The following is a 27,931-nucleotide window of genomic DNA, read 5'->3' as shown; positions in this document are numbered from 1 at the left end:
GAGTAATAGTTCCTGTTGACACTACATTTGGGTCATGGTTTATTGTAGAATAATAGAATCTTACATGGGCCTTTCAGGTGGACAGGGATAGCTCTACCCGAGTGAAAGATTTTGGCTGGTCAACCTGAGGCTTGCCGAGGTTTGGCGTCCAAAATCTTTCACGAGGGTTGAAATATCCCTGTCCACCTGACAGGTCCTTGTAAGATTCTTTTTCTTCCATACTTAAAGCCGCATGATCCGTATCTTTCAGGGTCCGTAAAACAAACAATGACAAGATATGGTCTAATAGCCCTAAAAAGTTATGAACTTTCCCCAAATTACAAGTCTAGAAAGTTAAGAGGTCCAAAGATATAAATATACAAAATTTTATTTTAGACTTATGCGCGGTCCGCCAGAAAGTCAAAAGTTAACGCCTCCAAAGCTTAGAAATGCTACTTTGCGCATGTCCGGAAATAAAAGTTGTTTACCGCAATGGAGCGAGCTTTGCAGTGAAAGCTCGCCGGCTTAGAATCAACTGCTGATTCGAAGTGAATAAGGAAATCATTTAAACTAAGAAATGTTGTGAATTGCTGAGAATATTATATGGAAAAGAATTCGAGCTATGACAACAACTATGATTTGTGAATGATCTACCAAAACCACATAAACTGACTTCTCTTCGTCTCTATAAGGTGAGTGGGGCCCCGAAGGGGGAACAGTTATATTCTATTGTAAGTGTTTGGTCGCTTTTCGGAATTGGTACCATAGTAAAATAGAGATTAGAAATCAGGAAAAGTGTTGATAAATTGGGGAACATATAACAGATTTAATCTTGGATTACAACAGAAGCATTAGTAGAGTCGTATTATACAAGATGATCGCATTCTTCAGTGTTATACATGTACGATATACATGTACATACATGTATGTAGCTACTGTTACAGGCTTACAGCGTCAGGAGTGTGATATTTTTTTTCCGATATCTATTTGTGTATTTATGTATATCAGTGATATATATCCTTTTACTGTATGCTATGGATATTGCTGTATTAAAGAAGCCACTTTCAAACTTACTTCATCAGTGCTCGTGTGTGTACTGGTTATCCTATCTGCTGGTCTTAATTATATAAAATTCACACCAATACATCATAAGTGGTGTAAATAAAGAATAGTAATTGACTTTTTAAAATATGTATTATATATTATGTCCAATACAGTTAGGCTACATAAATTCTGGCACTAATTAGTACCATTATTCTTCACATGAAAATGCCTAGACCCCTGTAATTCAAGAAATGACTAAGTATCTAGTGAGGTTTGATTTTGATAAACGTGTTCAAAAAATGTGTAATTGTTATAAATTTGTGTTTGACAGAAAACAATTGGAACTAGTTTGTTTTACATGTAGGCTTACTCTGAAAGATTATGTACATGCATGTATGCAGTAGTTATCTATGTACATAACTGACATTTACTCCATATTTTCTTTATAGAATGTATGGGACCTTCAACCAGATGACAGAAGTGCAAGATTTGATGGCAGCTCGCCCAAAAATAAAAGGGAAAAACAACTACATGTATCTCTGAGATCAAAACTGACAGTAAAAAATAAAAGTCTGTTTGTAATGTACCCATTATGAACCAGAAAGAAACTATTTTCAAGAAGGAAGGACAGAACAAACCTAGCATAATTCTTAACTATTTTCACCAGGATATTTTCAAATTATTTATTTCTTGTTCACACAAATGAAAAAAGGAATAATAATTCTTATTGCATGTTTACATACCTAGTATGTATAACTTTTGAATAATTTATATGGGACAAGGCTGTAATTCCAATTTATGAACAATAAACCAATTAAAATAATATATGTCAGTTGTCTGAGTTGTTTAATTATGCAGTGTTCATTTTAGAAATGTTCAAATACAGGAAATAAATAGCAAACAAGACTGGAGCTAGATCAAAGGTTATTTGGGTCAAAAGTCAGTGTCACATCTCAAGATTTTGGCTCCATAGATATGCATATATCCCTATGTGTAATAAAAAAATCTTGTTGTTGTGTAATACACAGATTGCACATATATATAAGAATATCCATGTATCTGTAGAGACAATAGCCTGTGATGCATGTTGTTAAATTGCATTATTCATTATTGACTATATTTTAAGTTTTGATTGAAATAGAAAGGAATGGACTGACAATAACTTCTAATTAGTCCAGGTCAATCAAGGTCTACATGTACTAGCTCTTAGCAACTTCACTTAGTGTTTGGAGCAAGATCACACTAAAGGAAATGGGATTGCTTGAATATATAAAAATAAACTAATAAAATACAACTAATAAAGTTAGATTTTCCACCAGGTTAGACTATATACATACTAAAAAATGAATTTTACTGCAATTACTGTGATGACATGAGAATCACATGCTATGGTCAGCTTATTTACTACTGGATGCTATTTTGAACTCCAGTCATTTTTTTTATTGACTTAAAATTCAATGCACAATATGTGTACATGTACACTATACAATGTATATGAATGTGCTATTTGTGCATGAATATGATTTTATAAGAAACACCTAGGTCTTTCATTATACATGTTTCTAATTCATTTGATTCAGAGGCAAATTCACGACTGGACATCATTTTATATGGTAGCTATATGGTTCATTGGCAAGCTATCGTGTACATCACAAATTTAACCAAGGGAGCTGTCTTCATTATCTACACAGAAAATATATACATAACTGCATGTTAGACATTCAGAACTTTTAACACACATTAAACCGCCTTATTGCAACCTCAACCCCATTCTTTCTTTTAATTTTTTTTATATTTTCTGTAATCCTTGAAATCATATAACCAAATGTTTATAGTTTCACCAGAAATTTATCATCATGTTTTAACGAACATGGAGCTTTTCCAACATAAATATCAGAAATATACATACAATAACATGTATTAAGTTTTATACTCGTTTAAGGCGGTACATGGTGATTTTTTTAACTAATAGATATGTATGTATACATGATTACACATATGACATTGAACAAAAATGCATATTATGTCAAGTTTGCTCTCCGTGCTTATTTTACTTGATTTATTATTATATTTCATTTGGACCTTTATAAAACAAGTTATAATTATCCAAGGCAAGTCAAATATCGTCTGAGATATTTATTTTAAAAAATATCACCAGAGATTTACATGTAGATAACCATTTTCGTCTCTATATAGTACGATGTGTCTTGTCTGTTTCATTATTTATCAATACCATTATTTATATATCTGGTACATTTTTGTACAATTTATTATCTTATCTAGTACGATGTAATACCGTTCCCACAAAAATCCCTCCGGTGGCCCCCGGAAATTAGGCAAAGCATAGTCAACCGATCGCCGTATTGTAAACACTCAAAATGACCGAATGGAAGTATTGTTTACACGACGATAATGTATATATATTGTTCTGGGGGACTCTTTAACTTCATCACATAACAAAACATTCACTTGTTCATGATAAGTAACAAGTTCTTCCGTAGAAGTTCCTGCTAACATGAACGACACACTTTTGACTGGGCACGCCATTTCGTTTGGTCTGGAAAGTCACGTGATCGTCTACGATTGAAAATGCATATTCAAACACTCTGGATATCGAATTTTTAATCATTAATTTCTTTTGAACTCGGGACTTTTTGAGTGTGTAATTAGGGGAAAGTTGATAACTTTTTATAATATATGTACCCTAATTTTCTTTTGTTGATTTACGGACCCTGAAAGATACGGATTATGCGGCTTTAAACGAAAAAGAATATGAAAATACAGTTATATTGAAACATTTCCAAAGCCCGCCATCATAGGAGCGTCGCAATGCGTCAAAATCAACGACGTCGTCGACAATAGACACCGCATGTAATGATGACGTCACGTCATTGTCTAGCGTGTGTGAGCTATCTTTTCCCTACCCTGGTAAAAGACAGTTATCTTTTCCCTAGCAACCGCGGAATAACCCTGTCAAGTATGGGAGAAAAGAACACGATTGTCTAATGTTTCCCATGGGCTCTGAGTGAGGAAGAAGTTGAGAAAGGTTTAAAAAGTCGGGGTTTGCTTCTAACGTAGGATATCATTATCAAAGCCAAAGTGACGTTCTACACCTGCGTCTCGCTAAAAAAAAGGAAAACTGCTGGGTTGTCAAACAAATAGCTGTCCCAATGAGGTCATTTTGATCTCTAAATGGTCGAGTTTTATAGATCTTATTATGTTCTAAAACACACGTTTAAATGAACATAATAAATGTAACCCTGGTCAATACTGGCAGCAATGCAACGCTCGGCTAGCGAGAACTTCTCATTAGCTCGATCAGTTGAGCGTCAGACTAGTATTCCAGAGGTCCTGACTTCGATCCCTGGAAGAGGCAGATATTAAACTTATTATATAAATTCTGTACAATGCTGCATCAATTATTGATCAATGGAAAATCTGGTATCTAGATAACAGCCATCTGGAACAGTAGCGCTTCGAATGGCCTGATCACGAGTGTAGCCGAGTTTTGTGTTTCTAACATCTAATTTTAGAATATACCATGGTGAAAAGTAGAAGCACTTAAATCCATACCATGTCTAAGTGATTTAAGACAAAATTATGGATGATAATTGACATGAACCGTTCTTAAGATGCCAAGTTTCTCTAAGCGATGCAATCATTACGGATAGCAGAGACATTCATCGCTCATCGATTGATATGATAATGTTAAAACATCCGATCCATAACTAGCATTGGAATTACGTATGTCACCGCGTTTTAAGATGAGAGCTTTTGGCAAACAGCAATTATCATATCTGGCATCCTTTACTAGCAAGAGCTTAACCCGAACCAAGTGCATTTTAGCTTATTGGAATTCTTAAAATACAGCTGGCGATTTTTATTATATGTGAATATCCATACCTACATAAGAGCAATTCAAATGTTTAGATTCCAATGTTTAGATTCAGAGAAGTCATTTATATGAAAATAGCCAAATGGACCCTTTTGACCCCGCCCCTCAAGCCCCCGGGGGATCAGCCCCATTATTTGTACAATTTTGAATCCCCACCTGATGGCCTGATCGGGCGGGGCCAAAAGGAGCCAATTTGACAGTTTTCATATAAACGACTCCATCTCTGAAACTAAGCACTGGATAGCACTAATATTGCGTTGGTAACATCCTTACGGGGTGGGGATTCAAACTTGTACAAATAACGGGGCTGATCCCCCGGGGGCTTGAGGGGCGGGGTCAAAAGGGTCAATTTAGCTATTTTCATATATATTTTATTTGTGGCGTGTCCCTGTTTAAACCTTAAGGATTGCTAAGCAAATAAGATACCAAACAGAGATATTTCCCATCTTGTTTTTTTTACTTAAGTACTTTGTTATATTCAAGAATTTTTGTCATATTTGTTTGGTAAAAGAAGGACTAGAAAACGCTTTATTGTGTATTTTATATAGCTTGACATGCGAAACAGGATATATAGATATTCACTTCCTTTCCCCCAGGATATATAGATATTCACAATTCTTCTTTCCGCATGATTGTATTACAATTGAATATTAGCGTAATGTGAATCCTTGTAAGAAAGATGATGACTTCATGACTCTCACATATATAGCGTACAAAATGTACTTAAGCTTTCGCACTTGCTCTAGCCTGACTCTCACCTCTCCTCTCACTCCCTTTACCAGAAATTCTATTTTTCTCAAACCTTTCACGCTCATCTATAGTAGTCCTATTTTACACGCGCCCACGACCGTCTTGCTTGCCTCCACTTCCTCTCTATTCTCTAACTCCCTCTTCCTGTCTTTTCCTGTCCCCCTCTCTTTTTCTTTTTTTTCTCTTCCGCTGTCTTTTCCCTCTTACCTTTTCTCGTTCCCCTTTTTTTCTCCCCTCCCCCCTCGCTTTATGTATTTTCTCTTACCCTCTCTCTGAATTTCTCTCTATCTTTCTGTATTTTCTCTCCACTCCCTCTCTCTCTACGTATACGTTACTCTTTACTCTCACTCCCCTCCTCTCTATCTCGCTTCTCCTCTCTTTCTCTGTCTGAAACAATTCCTGTTAGAAACAATGAGACTTGTTATTGTTAAAGATATATAAAAGATATACATATGTTATATACCATTGTCGCATTGGGACCATATATGCATAGAGAATGACCTTAGTCCTGAGTGCTTAAAAAAAGTTTGAGTTATAATCATTCTTTGTTAAGGTATATATTAAAAAATAAACTGGAAATAAAATACAATTTTAAGATTGAATGGAAATTCCTATTGATAAAAATGGTGCTAATGTTAATTCGCGGGGATAAATTTTGTTGATTTAACTACATGTACAATGTAGGATAGCGAGATTCGTCCCGAAATCAATTCGTACACAAACGTTATTTGGTATACAGAATTCTGTGCTTTTTCTGCTACAATGATATTATAAAGTACAAGAGGCAACACGTATTACAAAAACAAGTTTTAATCTACTTCAGTCTGTCGTCATACAAAACAAGTTACACACTGCTGCCAATTTAAATATCAAACATTAGAAAACTACCACAATAATGATGAAGATGATAACGACGACGATTTGTCTGAACAGCTTAAAATGTAACGAGAGATGCGTTCACTGTTACGTACTTTTATATAAAAATATGAAAAATGGTGCAATAGTCTCCAAGTGTCTCTATAAGTATACTTTAATCCATTGTTAACATTGACACATACTCAGGATCACACCATGCCGTCTAATAAATCGTCTATACTCAGGATCACACCATGCCGTCTAATAAATCGTCTATACTCAGGATCACACCATGCCGTCTAATAAATCGTCTATGTCCACGTTATCTGAAGAGCGATTAGAGCGATTGGAGGTAGATTTTCTTACACTAGCTTTCTTATTACTGCCGGAACTATTACTGAAACATCAAAAGAAACATTGCTTATTACCTTATTACCAAGCGGTGTTGAACATCACAGCAACTGGAAATGATGCTGAAAAGGCAAATGGAGCATTACTTGGTGTCCTTGTTGTCCTAAACCCGTCAATGTTTTGTTGAATATTGACACCATACCCATTTGTCTATTGTCAATGGAAATGTTAGTTAGCTGATCAACAGAATATGTTTTACAAGCCACCGTACCTAGAACCCAAAATTAAAACATAAAAATTATGTTTAAAATGTTCCTGAAATGAAAAAAAAACCAGCAAAAAAGCTCATTGATATGCGATGAGCCTCGTATGCAAGGGTTCGGAGAATATGTATTATTTTTCAACCTGTTCAGTATTTTTACACTTCTTCAAGCAATGGACAACCCAATACCACATTTAAGGAGGTCCTTTTCTTGACAATTCAGAAAGTCCTCTGCTGCATGTATGACTTTAATCATCTGCTTCTAAGTGGTTAAAAATTGGGAACCGTTTTCAATTTTTGAAATAGATGAAAGTCTGAGTGGTCAAGATCAGGCAAATTAGTTGGATGCTCATGATCAATCAATTAAAAGCTACAGTCGTCGATGGCAGTCATGGCAAAAGCAGATTTGTGAACAGTGACAATGTCCTGATGGAACCCCTTACAGAAATATAAGGCCTCTGGCACACAGTTGCAGCAATATTGCAGCAATATTGCTGCAATACATACTTTTCGTATGCAAATGAGTTTGCCGCACGCACTTGCCGCACCATAGCTGCACACACTTGCCGCACCAAAGCAGCACACACTTGCCGCAATAAAGCCGCACATAGTTGCAGCAATATTGCTGCAATACATACTTTTCATATGCAAATGAGTTTGCCGCACACACTTGCCGCACCATAGCTGCACACACTTGCCGCACCAAAGCAGCACACACATTTGCCGCAACAAAGCCGCACATAGTTGTGGCACCATAGCCGTTAGCTTCCTGGTTTATATTTAAATAAGTACAAAGGTATAAATAGAAAAGTTTGAAAAATAACAATAGTCATTCTTTTGATTCTTGGTACATGCATTATGCAATTATGACCTTTTGAATTCATTTTGTGATAAAATTAGTCTTAATCTTGAAAAAGAATTACCTTGTCAGCATCAAATGAAAATTATTGTTCCAGGACACATGAATTAAATAAAGCTATATATACATGCACATTTCAGTGTTTGTGACATAAAATGACTATAAACCAATAAAAACAATTATATTGCCTAAATTTCACCAACAAACCTTATCAAATCCAAAACACTATCAGACTACAGCCACTTGTAACTTTTCATAAATCCAATGGAAGAAGTTTCTATTACCTCTGTCCTTCATACACCACAACCTCTTGAATCAATGTTTGAATTGAAGGTCAACTGATTTTAACCTTTGCAAAGGATTATGGGAGTATCCATAATTCTTTGTTATACTGCCGCAATATAGCAGCAATATTGCCGCAATATTGCCGCAACCTTCCTAAAGTTTTCTGTGTATGATGCTTCTAGTACATTTTGCGGCACTATTCCTGCACACAGGTTTTCAAAGAAAAGTTTCTTGCACGAAAGCTGCAATATTGCGGCAACATAGCTGCAACAAAGTATTAGTGCGGCAATAGTGCCAGAACGGTGCGGCTAGTCACACTAACCTGCCCAATTGCTGCAGTAACTTGCTGCACACAGATCAGTGTGCCGCAATATAGCTGCTATATTGCAGCAATATTGCAGCAATATTGCTGCACACTTAAGCTTTCTGTAAGGGACAATACACCTTGATGAGATTTCCGCATAATACAATTTAAATCTTTTTACATACATGTAACTGTCTAAATGTCATGCATGGCATGTGCCAGTGGTTGTAAAGTTTTTTCTGGAGGAGATAATCTTCTGTCAGAATATCATCAGGATTCCGGAACCTGAGGCCATAACTTTCCAATTGATGGGACAACATACATGTATGCCTTCTGTCCTTGTTAAAAGTGTTGTCTGGCTTCTGAGATGAAATGATGGACCCAAATCATCCATAATTAGTACACAAATCTATAAAAGTTCTAAAAATCTACATCTAACATGTTCAAATTATCACAAGCAAAGAGAGTCTGATGTACTTCTGAACAACTGGCAAAAGGTCTTGATATCCAACAGGCTGCAAGCATTTACTGCAAGATATTCCGTCAGAATGAAATGTACTTTTTCTTAAGAAATGCAAACTTTTTGAAATATATATCCTTCTGTACCTTGCCTGTCTGTCATAACAACACCAAGGACTTAATTGACCATATCTAGGATTGTAAATGTGACAGACCTACCAGGACGGCAGTCATCCACAAGACTCTGCCTGTTGTCCTTGTATTCTGCAGCCAATCCTTTTAATGTAGCATATATGAAGGGGAATAACTTCCGCTAGTGTTTCGCTACAGTGTACCATACATACACCAGTATCATTGTAATCCATGGTGGCCTGAATCATAATTAATTGCCGTGGCCGCTGAGAACAGTGTAAACCTATAGCATAATCATTCAGATCATCAACATTTCTTATGCTTATATCTGATCACTTCTCACTTACTGATCTTGTCTATTTTTGCAAAAGTCACTTGCCTTAGTTAATAAAGTGTCCTACCTCGGCGATATAAACTGACCAAATGGTTTGAGTTCATGGCCTTAAATAGACATTGAATACCATTGCTGAGAAAGGAAGTTCCTGCTAACAGCCTTCCTTATAAAACTCACAACATATCACTCAGCCCTTGTAACTTATAATAGAAATTTGTTCGAAATAATGCACATTTTATCTATGAAGGCAATACTTACGAGCTATCAGAGTCCACCCTAGGCAGTACAGGCTTTGATGGAGTCTGTTTTTTATTGCCACCTGGTGGTCGTCTGGGTCTAAACAAAACAAGGTAAAACAGTCAACAAAAGACCATGCTACACTGGCCGGCAACAGACAGCAACAAGACATCTATAGATCTGTACTGGCTATAGTCTAGTTACATCAAACAGCTATTTTGTCATCCAGGAAATAATGGAATAGCCATTGTATAAGATACAAAATGCTTGGAGGCATCACGCCCCCTTATGGTCCATATTATCATTAGACATTGATATTTTAGATTCAAATCAGCTTGTCTTCTGGGTTGCTAATGTGGTATTTCCTATCTTTAGCATTGATATCCAATTTTTCTAAACCATTCTGTTATGAAAATGCTGTATCCAATCATATATTGATAAATTGAATTCCTAACAATTACCTTATATTAGACCTATACAGATATAACGCTACACTACGCCCCCCCCCCCCCCCCCCCCCCAAGTCTAATCTTACCTCCTAACAACACCAGACTGCTTTGGACTTTCCTTGTCATCTAATATTAGTCCATCATCATCCTCTATTTTAACTGATTTTGGGGTTTTCTTGTTTTTCCTTTTACTTGACTGTGTCTGAAAATAAAAATCAATACCAATTTATTTATCTCATAATTTGACTGATACCCATTAACTCCGCCCATGTAATAGTTTTGCCTAGGTTATGTATGTCACTAGTAGGCGCTATTTTTATTGGCTGTGCTGGAAAACAATTGTGACCTCATGACAAAAATAATTGGCCAATGGGCCTAAACAATCAACTGACTATTGACAGTCAAAGTTTACACAATCAACTGGCTATTGACAGTCAAAGTAAAACAATCATGACCTCAATAGAGAAAACAATAAGCGGATGGGCCTACATGGTCATCTGACTATTGACAGTCAAAGTACATAGTAAGGCAAAACAGTTTCACATCAACAATCAAATAGACTGATTTTTTCACCTTTTCTTCAACTAAAAAATAAAGGATTGTATATTAGAAATCATCCAGTAGTTGTAATTTTCTGCTATATTTGACAGCTGTGAGCTTGAATGAGGGGCAAGGTAATTCTGGACAGAATCCAAACAATTGTGACGTCAAGAAACAATGAAGTAACCTCAGGATAGGACTGCGGGACAATTTGGCCATCTCCGCTAGATTGTGGTAGAATGTCCTGTATGGAATGCTCATGCACGAAAAGCAAAAGGAATTATTTTATGTTATTTTTTAAGTTAATTAGACATATATATATATACACACAAAACTAAACACCAATTATTGTTCAAATGATGAGTTTTGTTTATGCTGTCGGCAAGAGGGCATCTTTAAATGACAATTGTGAGGGAATGAGAAATTTAAGTTGGTTGAATAAAAGTTGTTTATTGTCTCTTAAAGCAATTGGAAAGTGAACTCCAGTAATAATTTTATGGTTCTGTTGATCTTGCACCATAGAAACCTGTGTGTAATCTTTTATATCTAATTATTATGACCAAAAACTAAAGAAATCAAATATCTTTGACACAGAATTTCACCGGTGAAGATATAAACAAGACATAGTTGTTGTGATAACTAGCAGGACTTATAATATAAATGTTTTAAGATTCGTTCTACATTCATAGTTATAGTATTACATTATTTACACTCACCACATTTTCATCTGATGTATCTCCATCGCTGTAAACAAATGAAACAAAATAAATACTTTTTCCATCGCTGTAATCAAATGAAACAAAATGAATACTTTTTCCATCGCTGTAATCAAATGAAACAAAATAAATACTTTTTCCATCGCTGTAGTCAAATGAAACAAATTAAAATAAATATAGTTTTCAGTAACTTCAAAAATGTATACAGATTCTACTAAAGAAGACAATATACAATGAATTTTGATTTTACTAAAAGGACAAAATATTAAGACGAATTTTGATATTACTAGAAAAAAAATAGAACCTGTCGTCCAGGAAACCTATTCCATCCACAACAAAGGGGGAAAATTCTGAAAAAAGGTGGCGGTATTGTGTTCCGATAAAGAGTACATACATCTTCACTGTATAAGAAGTATTGGCACCAAGTTTTGTTAAAATCCCACTAGTACAGTAGAATAATTATCTTTTGTTAATTGTACCTACAGATGGTAGTGGACAGATAGGTGGTCTGATGGGAGTATACTGCTCCCTCACCTCTCAACTCTGTTGCATGTGGGGGAGGGGGTAGTGTAAGGTTTTGGTCTATAAGTAAGACAGGTTAAGATTCCACAAACAAACAAAGAGAAAAATACTGCTCAGATGTATGGGGAATACATTTGTATACCTAGTATACTTTCTCTTATTATCTCAAGTTTATATAGTTATAGCTATAGATTATAGTAGAACAGATCTTCCAAACAGATACATTAAGATTCATTCAGAAGGATAAGAACCCACAAACCTTTCTTCAGATGCTTTCCTCTTTCCAGGACCTGTAGAACTGGATACCGCTGTCCCTGAAGGGCCTGCCGATGGCTCATCTTCACTGTCTGTTGAGGGTAGAGATTAGAAAGTATTAACGAATAACATTAGATACTAAGTTGATGTACATATTTTAGCCGTAGTTTTATTTTAGTGATTTTTGTGTTATCTTTGAAAGGCTAATTCATGTTCAGCGCTAAATCCTGTAATTGATATTTCCAGTATTGAATCACTAATTCATATCATGCTGATACTGTAAATATTTACAATTTTTGTTTTGCATTTGCGCTAGAATTTGACTGCTAAATTAAGCATGTTTTCATGAACATGTACATGTATGTGAGAATTTAGATAACGTACTGTGTGATCTTACCAGCAGTATAAGAAGACTAAACATCGACATTTTCCTCAAATACTGCATAACTAGTTATTTTGGGGAATTATATTTTTAAGATTTCACAGGACATACATGTACCAATGGTTTGATTAATAAAATAATACATGTATTAAGTAATCAGTTAATTATTACCTGAGTGTTACATTATTAGTTGTCTAATCAGTTACAGACCCCCTATAAAGGCATAGAGGGTCAGTAAGAATTATAGGGGGGAGGACGTAGCCCGAGCCTCCTATACTTCTTACTGGCCCTCTATGCCTTTGTAGGGGGTCCGTAACTGACTATATAATGCATTTATCGCATTGAGGACTTTTGGTTTGTTTCATAAGGTCTTTGTTTCCTATTTGTTTCGTCAAGAAACTGATATCAAACTTGAATAATGCTGGAGAAGGATACAAACAATCGCCGCTTTTAAAATAATTCAGAAGTGGCCTAGTCAGTAGACCTACGTCATATTTAATTATGTATTTCTTTGCAAATATACTGTATATGATGGAACTTGCAGTTTACGTACTGAATATCCATAAATCAACAATAATTTCAACATTCCTAGTGCACAGTAAGTTAGGCCTTCCTCAATACGACACCAAACTGGCTGTAGAATCTATATTGAAAGCATCACAAACAAAAGTGACACAAACATCAATCCAAAATTCAAAGCGCAATCTCCTTGATCATCTGTGCATTCTCGCTGAGATAATCACTTAAAATTTATGCCAATAAATTGATTGTAGAGTGAGGATTGATCAGTAAATCACAGTCTAGAAAACGCTTGAATAGTTACGTTTGACTTTCGCCGCGTCATCAACTTTCAAACTGGCATAAGGGAAACAACTTGTATTTAAAAAAATGCATTTCATTTAATTTGAAATATTAAAACTATTAAAGTTTTTACAGAAAAATTAACAAGTACATTGTAATATATAGTTTTAAGCTAATGAAGTGGTATATTTAGTTGAAGAGAATGTGTTAAAATTTTTAAGCGAGGGCAAGAGCTGCCATATTGCACCAAAATAAAATTTACTGACCCCCAATAAAGTGAAAGAGGGTCACCACGTGACAGCTCTCCGCCAATCATTTGGGGACATTTCTGTCCGAGGTGCGATAAAAAGTCATCTAGTCATTCAACAAAACTAATTGAATAACATATTCTAAGACAGTCAGAATTTAAAAATTGAACAGCTAACTACATTAATTTCTACAGTTTTCTAGAGAAAAAGTCAATTTCTCGATTTAAAAGTGATAAAAAAGGGATAATAATTTCAAAATGTGAACCTAAAATTCAATTTGTTTAAGTATGATGTGAAAATACTCACCTGAAACAGTAGGAGTTGGAGCGCCATTTTCTACTGCAATAGGACAAAATATTATTACATGTATGTATTTAAACTGAATTAACAAAGACATCCCATTACCATTGAACTTTGTCAAAAGATATGCATGCCATTTTGTTTTATAATCCCATCACTTTTGAAAGGTCATATTCCATCTTGCATATTACAGAATTATTTGCCCTCACGGGTATAGGGATCAATTGCGATGTTGTATGTTTGCAAGCTTAAATATGGATAAGAAATTTTAAATATAAAAATCAAAATAACATTGGATTACTATCCTCAATACGCTTACTTTGATCTTTCAGCCTCTGAATCTTCTCCTTTTTAGCATTAAGTACTGCAACAAACTGTTAATAAATGTGATGGCATATCATTACTGTAACAGTTCTGTAAAATTTAGAGTTTGTCATATGACAGGCTGATATGTAATCCTAAAGCAGATATGTGTACAGTTTACATACCATACAAGTCATTAAATGAACATACATGTATGTATATCATTAACACTTATTGGTTGTGGAACAAGAATTTCAATGTCTGTCAAACCAATGATAGAATCTTAACACCTCGTATATTTATTTAGCAACAAATAAAATGATTACATATATTAAGTATTGTTTATTTTGTTTGAATCTGATTATGTCTATTTAACAGCCAGACGTAAATAATTTAATTTAAGTCAATTTCTAGAAATCTGCTCTGGCCCCTGGATAATGAAACATTCTTAGACTTATAACTTTTGCTTGGCCAATCAAAAATCAAAAAAACTTTTAGTAACATCATCTTTGATTGGCTATGTCTAAACTTAAAATTGTCTCAGACTTTTAAGACCATTTCATGATCTTGAGCCCTGTCAATGTATTTGATACATTTCTGTAATTATACTGTTATATCTACCTTTGCGTACAAGTCCTTCTCTAATTCTTCTTTTGCCACTACACATTTCTCCAATCTCTAAAAATCAAAACAAATTATCAGCTCTGGCAAATCAGGTGGCAACATTGATGGGACAAGGGCAAGACTGGTACTTAATTCTGTGCAAGATACATTATAGTCATTGGGACTGTATATGATTATTGTCACCCAAATCATGTGACATGTAAAAAATACTAGTACAGGTATAAAAAATAACACATGTACAATTGTAAACACTGAGAGACTTGTAGTAATCATTATATAGTATAGAGTTATATCCTCTTCATGCTAGAGTAATTTAGGGTGAAGGGTGATTGGGTGGTGTAGTGGTATAAGTCTCTCGTTCGTCACCTACATGCATATGTAGCCGACTGGATTCCAACCCCAGCAAAGATGTGAAAAGGTTAGGGGTCACCTACCCAATCACATGGGTTTTCTCTGGACACTTCGGTTTTCTCCAACACTAAGACCCTTCGCTTATTTGCATAAACTGTATAACTTGTTCCATAATTGATGTTTAATACATAAAATTTATTTTTTAGGAGTAATGTAAGTTATTTATTAGTCAAGGGAGATAACTGATATTTTTACACAATTTGTCTTTACATGTATGGACATATCCTATCATAGGACTAATAGGTTATCAAAATCTGAGATCATCATTGCTTTGTTTTTACCTTCAGTGCATTGACACGTTCCTGTGCCAAATTTTCATTTTCAATATTCAATGTTTTAATTTGGTCCTTAAATTCAACAGCTTGGTCTATGCAGTACTGGAAAATTTGTGCCAGAATCTCTTGGCTCTTTTCCTCTGAGCACAGCTTCAGGGATGTGGATCCAAGCAAGAACTGAAAAATAAAACCATAATGCTGATACATATCTTAATATCAAAAAATTCCAAAAGTTGTTGCTAAATCACTCATGTTTGTACTATAGCCTCAGAACCTTCCCTCTTTTCTTTTAACCATTTATTCCATTCATCCCCGAGAACACCTTTTGAACTCTTCCGCTACAGAGGCTGGAACGGTTCATCATGAATGTTCAGAGATGAAAGGGTTGAGATCAAACTAACGTCTTGAAATATAATAGCAAACTGTGATAGTTAAGGAGAAATTCTAAGAAAACGCCAAAAAAAAAAGTAAAGGAGAAATATTGAAAAAGAACAATAGCTCTAGATAAATCAAGAGTTCCTACCGCAATTTCCTTTGAAGGTACATTTCTTTTCCAGGAGAGTTCCACAGCATTAGACTGGTTTTTAAGTGTGAAGCGATACTCATTATCACTAGTTGTCTCCCCTGTAAAAGCTTCTACAGTTTGGCGCTGATACTCCTGAAGGTACTTGCTACTTTTCTTGGTTTGATCTCCAAAATTGATCTGGGTTACTAAAAATAAAATAAAACGTTATAACATATTAAATCAGATCAAAAATAACATATTATGTACATTAAATTAAGAATCTAAAATCTAAATTGATGATGAATGATGATGAGGGTGAGGGAGTTGATGGTGATGTTGAGAATGAGTGTTATAGTGATATTGAAAGTGAATAAGAATGAAAATATTTATTATTTTGGTTTAATAGATTGCACTTGAAAAAGAAATAAAAAAAATAAATTAAAAAACCCTGAAGGCTTTGTGTATGACAAAAGATGAAACAGGTAATTTGTTCCTTTGATGCACCTGTACATCAAAGAAACAAATAGTGGTATTTACACTGTGGCTGACTGTATGACTTAGATGTCAATTCTGTCAATTGGATGTCATTCTCTCTACATTACCAGCAAAGGAAGACTTTGTAAGTATGTACACATGATCAGTATTATTTTTTCTGAAATATATTTACAGGTGACATTGTATGTAGAAAGTCAAGAGTGGATATTATGGCAGTGATAGTAATACCTGCCATATCGAGGATGCTATTACATGTTAGTGTATTATATGCAAGTTAGTGGGTTCCGCCGACATAAATATCGTACATGTATGTAATATAAGCTTGCATTGGATATTATGTATCCAACACTCAATATAGCTACAGTAATGCATTTGGCCTACATGGAGGGGAGAAGAATCGAAGCAGTCTTGATTCAAATTGACTGGAGTATCAATGAACTGTTACATTACAAGCAGTATTCTCTACAATGTCAGAAACATATTATATATATTTCTGACAATGTACATGTACATATTTGTGTAGGCCTAACTGTTACCTTGTCCCTTCCATACTTTCTGTCCATCACAGAGGGTCAGTTTAAATTTACAACCAGGTTCATCTTCATCTGTCAAAGTTGTCAACAAAAACGCTGGTTTATCTTCATTTAGATCAAGCTTTACAAACGTTTTCCTCTCCATCTTTGGGAACACGGTCGGAAAGACGATGTGCAACTTCTCTGTAGCTGGATCGCGAATGTAAACAGGAAGTAGTCGGTGGAGAAATCTAAACCGGAAGTACAAAGCTTTAGTCTAAACCATTTCGCCCAAAGCTTTAACTATTTCGTCCCACTGTATGGAGTACGTTTAGTTCCCAATTAGGCCTAATAGACTCAAAACAGACATATTTAATGGTGATGGTTATTACAAATTTTCGATGAATAAATTTTTTCTCATCTAGCTGAAGAAAGTATATCAATTTTTATATATTTGATTTTATTATTTGGACGAAGTAGCTGCAAATATGACGAAATGGTTGGTATGGGACGAAACTGTTTTGGTAGAGATGGCTGTCACTTGGAAGGCGGTGCCCGAATTTCTTTTAGCTCGATTCCCTTTTATCAATGCTTTATCTCTTTTAATGCTTCTGGCAGAACGTGCACAGCACGAAACGTAAGTTACTTATACATATTCTAGGTTTAGGAATGCATTAAAAAAAGCCGTGCTCCATGGAATGGGAACTGAACAAGGGGAGATTACCCAAAAGCTTGCTTGAGTGAAACGTCTACCTACTAATTTTAAATATACGTATTGATGTAGTCATGGACTGTTGAATAAGATACCCGGTTCTCTCATGTAGCATATAAGTAGATTTAGCAAAAGAACAGGATTTGAAAAAAAATATACATAACAATATATTCACTCAAACAAGCCTTGCCAACTTGAGTAAATTGTACAGCTGATGTAGTGTATTGTTAAAAAAAAAAACACAAAAAAACATGTAAGCAATTGTAATGATCAAAATGAAATAAAATACTTTTAAATGCAATAAATTGTAAAAAAAAAAAATAAAAAATAAACTGGTGCTTGAAGTTCTGATTGTAAATTCTTATAAGGGCACAGCCCTTCAAATTCATGCCTGAATTGCGAAGCACTTCTAAGGTAACGGATACACGAAAATGTAAGAAAAAACACAATTTTCAAAATTCAATCCTAGACGCTGACAGCTTCAGTTTGCGGCCGCCATTTTTTCATACACATGGTGAGGTTCTGCGTTGCTCCGGTACTGCTCTTCGCAGTATATAATTTATATATACCGTATATGCAAATGCATAACAAGGGTAATTAAACATTTTTAATAAATAAAGTGGAATTGAACAGTGTTGATCATCGTTGACCAATTAAGGCCCGATTTCTCTAAACAAACTTGCAGACTTAAGTCAGAACTTGGCTTAGGTTTTTTTCTTAATAGGCTTATATAACTTAAGTGGAAAACATTGATGTAAGTCAGGTTTAATTTTGACTTAGTTTGTTTTCAGAAATCGGGGCAGTTCAAATCTTGGTCCAATCGCTTCATTTTTTCCTCTCCTATGCGATTTGCCAGGTTTTTATATAAATACAGCAAGCCTCGAGCTCTGCTTCATACACCTTGGCCTGATCGATATGTTTAAATTTACTGGTATTGTTATGATTTGATATAATTACAGAAAGCCTCCATTACATCCTGGCCTGATCTATGCTAACATTGCTGTGTTCCTGATGTGTGGCTTCCTAATGTCAGGGAAAGTGATGAGAAAAGAGCTCTCTCTAGTGTGTGCTGGACAAATGGTTTTCTTCGCCTTCAACATGTACACCAATACACAGCTCCACTACTCTCAGTGGCAACGGGTAAGTCATATACATGTATATATGGATATGGTTCATTGTGCTATTCTATAATCTTTGACCCTATAACATTGACCTTTTGCCATCATTTAAAATTGGCCACCAATTAAAAGCATTGGTGACAGAGGGCCAATAAAATCACCCATTGGTGAAGAACATTGTAGGTCAGATAAAAATTGGTGAGACCAATGTAACCGTGGTCAATACTAGCCGCGATATATCGCTCGGCTAGAGAGAACTTCTCTTTAGCTCGATCGATTGAGCGTCAGACTAGTAATCCAGAGGTCCCAAGTTTGATCCCTGGCAGAGGCAGGTATTAAATTTATTGTAAATCCTGCACCCTGTTACATTGGCGCCCATGTAGGGACTCGGGAATGGTACTTCACGATACCTGCAAAGGAATCGTTGTGACCCATGGAAACTCGAGGACGAGTTGATTCCTGGAGGGGGAGTATGTAACCTTGGTCATACTAGCCGCAATATATCTCTCAGCTAGAGAGAACTTCTCTTTAGCTCGATCGGTTGAGCGTCAGACTAGTAATCCAGAGGTCCCGAGTTCAATCCCTGGCAGAGGCAGGTATTAAATTTATTGTAAATCCTGCACCCTGTTACACCAATATAATAAATCAAATGATATGGTTTATAGATTAAACAGAACAAACCTGGGTGAACTTTACACTCTTGAATAGATCCCTCAACATTATGGCTTAATGTATATAAACTGATGATTTCTAGTGTCCTTTTAGAACATTATACAATGATATCACTAATAAGGTCACATATTCTTAATCTCTAAAGATAATATTGACAATGACTGATTTGATTTGTTTTTCCAGATCCGTATGGGGATAAGACATTTAGGATGTGCGGGGATGTTCGTATTGTATTCTTACCTACAGGACAGGACATCGTCAACTCGTCGACTAGGGGAGATAACTATAGGATTATACCTTCTTGGGCTGACATACATCCTTAATAACAGTAATGAAGATAGAAGTGCCTTCCTCTCGCACATAGTAGGGGGCGACTGGAGTAGATACTTCTTCACGCTCATCGTCGCGTGTGCAGCGCTGAGTTTCTTCTCGGGATATTTCCTTCGTGATATGTCTATTTCTATAGTTATACTATTGACATTGTATACAGTGTTTGTGGACTGTGACTTCACGTTTTGGGTGGGAAAACGTGGGATGCACCATTGGAATCAAGTCCGAATCGTCATGGATGATATATTTCTAATAATAGGGTTTACAATGGTGACATTAAGATTTGACAATGTAATAAAAACTAAAAATGACTAACGGTAAGCTAAGATATAATGATATATTTGATTTATTACCATTATAATGACTACATTGTATATTCCTGTTTCTATAAATAAAATGATGATGAATGTAAATTGATTCCTACATGTATGAGTGTTTTGAATTCAGATCTCCCAATTCCTTAATTTTCATGTACAGCGTTGGAAACAAACTATCTTTCTCGATTTATAAAGTAGTCTAAGTTGTCTTCATGCAAAACTTTTTTTTTACTTATCAGATGTTATAACACCGACCAAATGCTAGATTCCGTTTGTAAACTTTGTAAACAGTGAGATTCATTTCACTGTTTTTCCATCTGATGCAGTGATAATAAACTGAAGCACGGTAAAATAGGATGACGGCGGGAAACATAAAACGACCCTCGTAATGAAAATTAGCATAAGATTTATTTAAATTAAATTGTTAATAAAGTGATTGTAAGCATAGTATTAACGGTCAATTAAGAACTTTTGTGACTTGAAAAAATTATCAATTTTGTTTTACATTCCTATTTTAGAATTTAAAAACCGTTTCAGAAAGGTAGTGGCCCTTTAAATAACTGGTTAAGAAATTTTCCTTAGAAAGAAACCTTATCTTTACTGTTTGTTTAACATGGGACAGAATCCAATATAATATCCCAAATTTAGTCGCCTTTTATGATCATGCATTGGGGCGGAAGGCATAATTGTAGCATCCTACATCCTAAATCACTTAAAAATCTGCTTTAAACATGGAAAAACCAGATGATGCTCACAGAGTTCACAGACTACAGTGTATTTTTAATATGACCTAATTAATATATCCCCGTCACCAAGCCCGTCGGCAAGCCTCGAGTTGTACTACATTATGTGACCCTCGGGTAGAATATCCCTCATATCCACATATGAAAGAGTTTTATACATGTATAGGATGAACAAGTTCCCCAACGCGTGACTGTTATTTATCATATATATTTATCTAAACTATGGTTAGTTAATTTTTAAATTTTTAAATGGCACTTGAAAAAGCTGGTGTGTTTGCAAAATTTGTAAATTAACTAGAGTTTGATAAATATGATAAACAACAGTCACTTATTGGGAACCTCTCTATATATGTAAGATGTATATACATCTAGAAAATCCTGTTGATATTACTTCTTTGACCCTTATACAAAATGTATATAACTTAAAGCCACATATGAATTGAAACGCCATCTTACAAAGGTAACAATTTATTATTAAGAACCATGTGTAAATCCAACTTTTGCTAAATATATTACCATGGTGGGGAATCCACAGTACATATGTATTACACCACACAGCAAACTAGTTGAAAACAAGTTCGCTGCTTGTAGGTGTCGGGTGCAAAGTGAAGTTTCTCTGAAAGTAAGTAGCACATTATCGCTACATTTTGCCGGGATTAAACACATCAGTATTCTTTGTATTCATAAATACGTTTATTGCTTGTATCGCTCACTGCTCTCAAGTTGGCATTGGTTCGGTGTGTAACAATTGTTGTAAACAGGTGATTTTCGGACTTTTAATGCTTACATGTATATCCTTTGGACGGCCGTAAGGTATTTATGCGTAATTATTCATTTGCCCCATTTAATGCACCCTTCTGGAGCCCATCTGAGACCGTTGAAAACTAAATACTAATTTTTTGAATAGAAAATGTTCATCCCTATATATATCATGTCAATATCATTTCGGTCATTGCATTATAAATTAGTAACGTCACAAATCACCAATGAACATGCCCAAATAAGTCAAAAATTGAGGTCTGAAATCCGGATTTTAGTGCGTGCCCGGAAACCTGTCGTTGTGAGCTTAAATAATATACGTACCCGGCCTACTATACCTTTACGACACCATTTTCTGTCAAAAAGTCTTTTGAGCTACAATATTGCAGCTAACAGACATGCAGATGGTCTTAAACGATAGAAGAGATATCAAAGTAAGAGAAAATAGAGAGAAAGGGAAAAGGAAGGGAAAAATAGCACCGATTTCAAAAAAAAAAAAAAAAAAACAAGTCCCACACGCAGGTTTCAGCCTCCATGACCCGTGCGTGGTGACCTGCATCGTATGCAAACTGCTTTCATAGATGTCATTTGTTATAACCTACTATCAAAATTGAGTCAAGTTCGAATCCTGCCGGCCGTCGAAAAGATATGCCGCAAGGTTCATCACGAATGAACCTGTTCCATTTAACGAATATGTAGTCAATGATCGATATCCCGAAGTGGAAATTATTACTTTTTCGATATGGACTGAATCATGTTGATCCATGCGTGATGATAGTCAACTGGTCTTAATTCGTCTAAAACTCTCGGAATGAAATCCACAAAATTATCAACATCTGATTTGTCGTCGCTTTCGTTGATCTTGACCTGGTATTTTAATTTGTTGACGATGGTTTTGAACACTTTTGTCTCTTAGGAAACAGACTCTCTGGATCGACTGAAGGAACATATATACATAAATGTATGTATCTAAGATTCATCTTCAATGTTTTATTGCGAGTGATTCATCAATGTCAAAGTTTGTAGGATAAAGCGTACTTTGAATAAAAAACGGTGGTCGATTATCAGTTGGGATCCCTGAATACCTGATAGTAACAACGAAGTTGGTCTTTTATGATATTCATTTTGAACATTTCATACAAATACTAAAATATGTTTATATGAAATTGATTTTCTATCAGCACATTGACAAACGGGAGCAAATACATAATTTCAGTATAAATAACGAACCATGGGAATAGAGATTCCATCCACATCGACGTAAATGAATGTACTGGATTTAATTACAATGTACGTTCAATACCCAAATGTGTCCACTCCTTATCCAAAACAAAACTCCATACCAATGTTTTCGAATCCACTCCGCGAAAACTCCCATGTCACCGAGACATTGTTTTTTGATAAATAACTAATAAATAACGAGTTGATCAAATAAACTGTACTTTGACAAGAGGAAGAAGAAAACTCATTCACTTACAACATATACTCGAAAATATCAAATGTACAATGTATGTTTACACCAGTTGTTACTCTTTGAATCTTAGATCCCAACTAACAACAACCTCAGAGCAGCGGGAGTACAATCCTCAAACGTAATAATGGATCCAGATGAATGAATGTTTGTGTTCGTTGTTTAGTTCTCGCAAAATCTCGGGAGTAATGCAGAAAAATGTGCATGACATGTATTTCTTACTTTCGGAGAAACCTACCTATTTTGCTGTGAGGTAGCCACTATCTTGAAGTGTTTTAAACTCCAAATCAAGTACATCCCATGCCAGTTATCTAGCGTTTGTATGGTGCTGTTGCTATATTATTCGAATCGGGTCATCGATGTATAAAATGTAGATGTTCTTAAATTACATTTTTATGAATAAACTTATTTGTTTCAGAAACGTAGCATTTGGTCCTTTAAATATTACATGTACGCCCATCTCTTGAACAGTAATAAAATGTCAATTAGTAGCAATATACATATAATGAGCATACACATGTTGTATTGGTTAAATTCCCATAGAATTTGAGAGAATTGATTACAGTTTACATACATTGAACCTACCATCTGGTGTCCAAAAAACAACAACATTTCTCTAGAAATGTTTAGCGGTCTGTAAAGATTTTTTGACTAAAATCGTTAACGACACATTATATACAAAGTGTATATCTCGTAAGTAATACACCCAAGTCTAGTTCATTTCCTGACTAAGATTATATCCGGAAAATCTCAGAGTTTTCATAGACTTGACAGAAGGCACCACTGTAAAATACACTAGTAGTCAATACTCATAGTATTTTATATATTAACATGTGACATTCATTTAGAATCCACAGTACTACGGATAAGTATATGTATATAACTAGGACAATGAAGAAATTAAGGTAAGTATTTCTAGTAGATGATATAAATGTTTATGTTGCGATCTTTATTTATTTATCTATGTCCTCCTTAAAATTGGAATGCGGAAAGTAAGGGTATTCCAGTAAAACCAAGCTGATAGACACTGCATGATCTGACATTCATGAACGATCTCAAAAGTAAATTGGCGTAATTTTCTTTTATTATAAGTCGCAAATTAAATATACAGCGTAAGTATTACTAGCATCAGTAAATAAATGTTATTACAAGTATCAAATTTGGATTACTAAATTACTTAGCCTGGTTCCGATCATTTGTATTGATGCGATACCAATTGTTTTCCCTCACAGATCCTACTACGTGGTGGTTGTACTGGTATTGTACATTATCTGGCTATCCTATGTGATGTACACCGGACCCCATCGCCACGATAAAGTATCTACACAACAGACGTTTGTACGAGGGAAGAAGGATGTCGAAAAACGCCATATTGCTTTCTTGAAAGTACACAAAGCCGCTAGCACGACTGTCCAAAATGTCTTCTTAAGGTTCGCCATGCGGAGAGACCTTCTTGTCGTGTTGCCTAAAGTTCCCAAGTTTTTCTTCCCGAACATAATAAGTCTCAGGAATACAATCACAAGCAGGAACATACTTCCAGCACCTAGGAACAGGTCCTATGACATCACCTGCTGTCACGTGATATACAACAGAACTGCCTTTGATAGGATTATGCCACGAGACACTGTCTATATTGGTATTGTGAGGGATCCATTTGATCACTTCAAATCTATTCTCAATTATTTCCGACCGAAACAAGTGTTTGATATCGACGACCCGTTTCCTGTTTCGAGATTCCTAGAGAATCCACATTTTTACAACAATGGCTCGTCCATAAGTTTTCTCGACAACAGCATGGCAATGGAGTATAATTTCCCGCCACATGTGTTTCGAACTAGAAATAAAACAGAAATTCAAAGATATATTCATAAACTAGATTCAGAGTTCGACCTAATAATGGTTGTAGAACATTTTGACGAATCACTAATTCTGTTAAGAAGACTTTTGAACTGGGAAATAAAAGATGTTATATACATTAAGAAGAATGTGAAGAGACATGGCGCGGTCGACTTTCTTTTCAACCCAGGCGATGGGTACCGTCACCAAATTTGGGACGAGATAGACTACGCACTATATGATCATTTTTACAACAAACTACAAGCTCTGTTACGAGCGCAAGGTCCAGATATACACGAGGAAGTGAACTATTTCAGACGTCTTAGACGTGACATAGAATTCTTTTGTCAGCAATACGAAGACGATTTCGATACATATAAAGTTGTAAAATCAAGGTGGACGGCAGCCTTTGATGTGACTGAGTGGGACTGTCATTATATGAACATACCAGAGATACCGTTTATAAAAGAACTTCGATTGAAGCAGTATGGTTATTATCAGGATAACTTACTGAAGAAGGACGCACACTAAGGACATACAGATTTTGAGCAAGAAATCAAGTTTAGTAATGTTATTTCAAGACTCCATTTCGTACCTATGGCGGTGATAAATGTTAAATTATAGTTATAATGAACGTCATTTATGTAGGTTTTCCTATGGATCCTGAAATAGTGATGGGCATAGCATTTCTGAATAACAGTATAAGGTTTGTCACTGATTGCTTTTACTTTAAGTTATCTCTCTTAGACCATGAACATATAAGTTGATACAATTATTATAGATGGTTAATACCGTCATTGTTTTAACCTTAAAAAGAAATATTTTTGTAAACTTTTAAAGTGCATATTTTTTCACCCTATAACCCTAGAGATTGCATCTATAAATCTCTTTCATATGTGGATATGAAGACTAGGGATATTCTACCCGAGGGTCACAGACTGTTGTAATGGCGATACATTTACAAAATTTTGTTATCCCGATGGTAGAATTATATCCATATATGAAAAGGTGTTTTTTTTCTCATACCTCGATGTTTTAATTACAATTTTACAGTTATAATATCCCGTCAATTTGAATAAGCTAGAAGAAAATCGCGTTTGCCAGTCAATCCGCCATACATGAAAAAAGCTCTATGATATAATTAAAGATGCTCCACCGCCGACAGAGTAGAAATGATATTCATCATTTGAACAATAATTGGTGTTTAATCATGTATATATATGCCAAATTAACACAAAAAATAATGTAAAATAATTTATTTCGCCTGTGGTGCATGTGCAATCAGTACTTCATTCCATATAGAATATAGTGCCACGGAATTTTTTTCGGGATGCAATTAATTATTTTTCATATTTTTAACTTGAAGTAAAAATAGAAGCTCAAACTTTTCAATGGTGGTAATAGTGTAAAGTAAGTAACTTTTGTAACTGAAGAAAAATACTAAATCGCCTGCTTCTGTTTTTGATAGTGAAATTTAGGCCTTATTTTCTGTAAAATTTATTTCTCATCTACAATCATATATTTTTATATATCTTTGGAATTCTGTACGACCCGACAATCTTTCTTCACACATATCGATCCCTGTCTTCATCTCCACAAAATGATGTAAATTACAGAAAACATATCCCTCATCCGATCAATATCTAATATCATCTAGATGCAAATGACTTCCATAAATTCATGCATACAGATGCAAATTCACATTGACATTCATAAAACCGAACCAAAGCCGTATGCTATACGTGTAGTACATTTAGCTGGTCGCTCTTGACAAGAAGATAATGTCTTTTATGTGGAAACATGAAACCAATATTCGTTCTGGTTTTGGATGAAGCAAGAAAAAAAGCCTCTAAATTGAAGCTATAACCAATTAATATTTTCACTCGTTCCAATCTGGTAGTTTTATAGGAACAAATTGCGCTCTCCTTGTGGTGTCTCAGAGGCTTGTATGGCTGGTTTAGCTTGTCAGTTACATTGTGAACGCATGACGAGAAATGGTGCTAGAAGGGATTTAAATGTACACGAAACTCTTTGCGATACATTGACTCCACTGTCAAATATGGATGAGTGATAATAACATTATTATGTCTCCACAGATCAAAACACATGATCTGTACATCACCATGGAAACCAACACACGAAACTACAATCAAGATGATAAAAATTCTCGTAACAAGGTTATCGAACGGCGTTTTGTTTTACTATCAACAATAACAGTAAAATCGATCAAGCTATGATCAATCTACGGGCCATGTATTGTTTTCATGAATAAATCTATTTATATATGTACAAGTGGATAATAAAATATTCATCTAAAATAAAAACTTACATAAAGTTTCCTTTATATTGGTTTTATTCCTTTCTTGTACAGATTTCATGTCCATAATAGTTCTACGTATAACAAAAGTTGTAGTAGATATTTAACAGTCTCCTCATCCATAATAGTTTTACATAAAACAATCTTTGTGGTAGGTATTTAACAGTGTAGCCATCCTTAATCCATTGTAGAATAATAGAACAATAAATATATCTCGCAGATATTTGACGGTTTCACGTTACAATGTGGTGACATATATAAATCCTCCTAAATGTGTTCACCATACCGAGTAGTTTGTACCTTAGTAAGGCCAGGAAAATCGGGAGATTTCATCAATGTCTAATTTGATCCTGATTAGAAATGACAGGGGACCTATTTTTGGTCATCAGTGGCAACTTAAGGATGAACAAAATAATTTACAATGGATTACTTACTGTTGCGTGCTTAATGCTTATTGGGAAAAACGTATAGCAACATATTTTTGTTATTTTCACCTATTCATAATTAAAACTAAATTCAAATTCAGACACAGGGCAAAACGCTATATTGAAAATGTACAATGTAGGTCAAAG

At 35.0% G+C, this 27,931-nt stretch overlaps 3 protein-coding genes across 3 annotated transcripts; 2 read left to right on the top strand and 1 right to left on the bottom strand.

The window, feature by feature from the left end:
* Positions 1-6,460: 6,460 nt before the first annotated feature.
* Positions 6,461-17,333, bottom strand: LOC138329996 (DNA repair protein XRCC4-like). The gene is made up of 11 exons (XM_069277322.1): positions 17,109-17,333; positions 16,096-16,283; positions 15,579-15,749; positions 14,884-14,940; positions 14,279-14,333; positions 13,966-13,998; positions 12,233-12,320; positions 11,452-11,479; positions 10,282-10,397; positions 9,768-9,845; positions 6,461-6,920 (listed from the first exon to the last, which is right to left on the bottom strand). The coding sequence occupies exons 1-11, from the start codon at positions 17,248-17,250 to the stop codon at positions 6,809-6,811; spliced, it is 1,068 nt and encodes a 355-aa protein (XP_069133423.1). The 5' UTR covers positions 17,251-17,333; the 3' UTR covers positions 6,461-6,808.
* Positions 17,334-17,588: 255 nt separating this feature from the next.
* LOC138328859 (transmembrane protein 101-like) lies at positions 17,589-20,329 on the top strand. Its single transcript, XM_069275577.1, has 3 exons — positions 17,589-17,721; positions 18,756-18,936; positions 19,770-20,329. Exons 1-3 carry the CDS (start codon positions 17,615-17,617, stop codon positions 20,229-20,231), a joined length of 750 nt encoding a protein of 249 aa, XP_069131678.1. The 5' UTR covers positions 17,589-17,614; the 3' UTR covers positions 20,232-20,329.
* Positions 20,330-23,970: 3,641 nt separating this feature from the next.
* LOC138328858 (galactose-3-O-sulfotransferase 2-like) lies at positions 23,971-27,287 on the top strand. Its single transcript, XM_069275576.1, has 2 exons — positions 23,971-24,111; positions 24,439-27,287. Exons 1-2 carry the CDS (start codon positions 24,080-24,082, stop codon positions 25,571-25,573), a joined length of 1,167 nt encoding a protein of 388 aa, XP_069131677.1. The 5' UTR covers positions 23,971-24,079; the 3' UTR covers positions 25,574-27,287.
* Positions 27,288-27,931: the final 644 nt, after the last annotated feature.

This window comes from Argopecten irradians, chromosome 8 (genome assembly GCF_041381155.1).
Source record: "Argopecten irradians isolate NY chromosome 8, Ai_NY, whole genome shotgun sequence".
In the NCBI taxonomy this organism is placed as follows: Eukaryota; Metazoa; Mollusca; class Bivalvia; order Pectinida; family Pectinidae; genus Argopecten; species Argopecten irradians.
The sequence above is the reverse complement of the archived record's forward strand: the minus strand, read 5'-3'. Positions and strand labels throughout refer to the sequence as shown.

What these genes read in the sequence shown, in the direction of transcription:
- LOC138329996 (XM_069277322.1), bottom strand. Translation starts at nt 17,250, where the DNA reads ATGGAGAGGAAAACGTTTGTAAAGCTTGATCTAAATGAAGATAAACCA. An exon ending in TACCTTCAAAGGAAATTGCG is followed by an intron (nt 15,750 to 16,095) that starts GTAGGAACTCTT and finishes TTTATTTTTCAG; the next exon opens with TTCTTGCTTGGATCCACATC. An exon ending in TCAGAGGCTGAAAGATCAAA is followed by an intron (nt 13,999 to 14,278) that starts GTAAGCGTATTG and finishes GTCCTATTGCAG; the next exon opens with TAGAAAATGGCGCTCCAACT.
- LOC138328859 (XM_069275577.1), top strand. Translation starts at nt 17,615, where the DNA reads ATGGCTGTCACTTGGAAGGCGGTGCCCGAATTTCTTTTAGCTCGATTC. An exon ending in GAACGTGCACAGCACGAAAC is followed by an intron (nt 17,722 to 18,755) that starts GTAAGTTACTTA and finishes ATATAATTACAG; the next exon opens with AAAGCCTCCATTACATCCTG. An exon ending in ACTACTCTCAGTGGCAACGG is followed by an intron (nt 18,937 to 19,769) that starts GTAAGTCATATA and finishes TTGTTTTTCCAG; the next exon opens with ATCCGTATGGGGATAAGACA.
- LOC138328858 (XM_069275576.1), top strand. Translation starts at nt 24,080, where the DNA reads ATGTATATAACTAGGACAATGAAGAAATTAAG. An exon ending in AGGACAATGAAGAAATTAAG is followed by an intron (nt 24,112 to 24,438) that starts GTAAGTATTTCT and finishes TTTCCCTCACAG; the next exon opens with ATCCTACTACGTGGTGGTTG.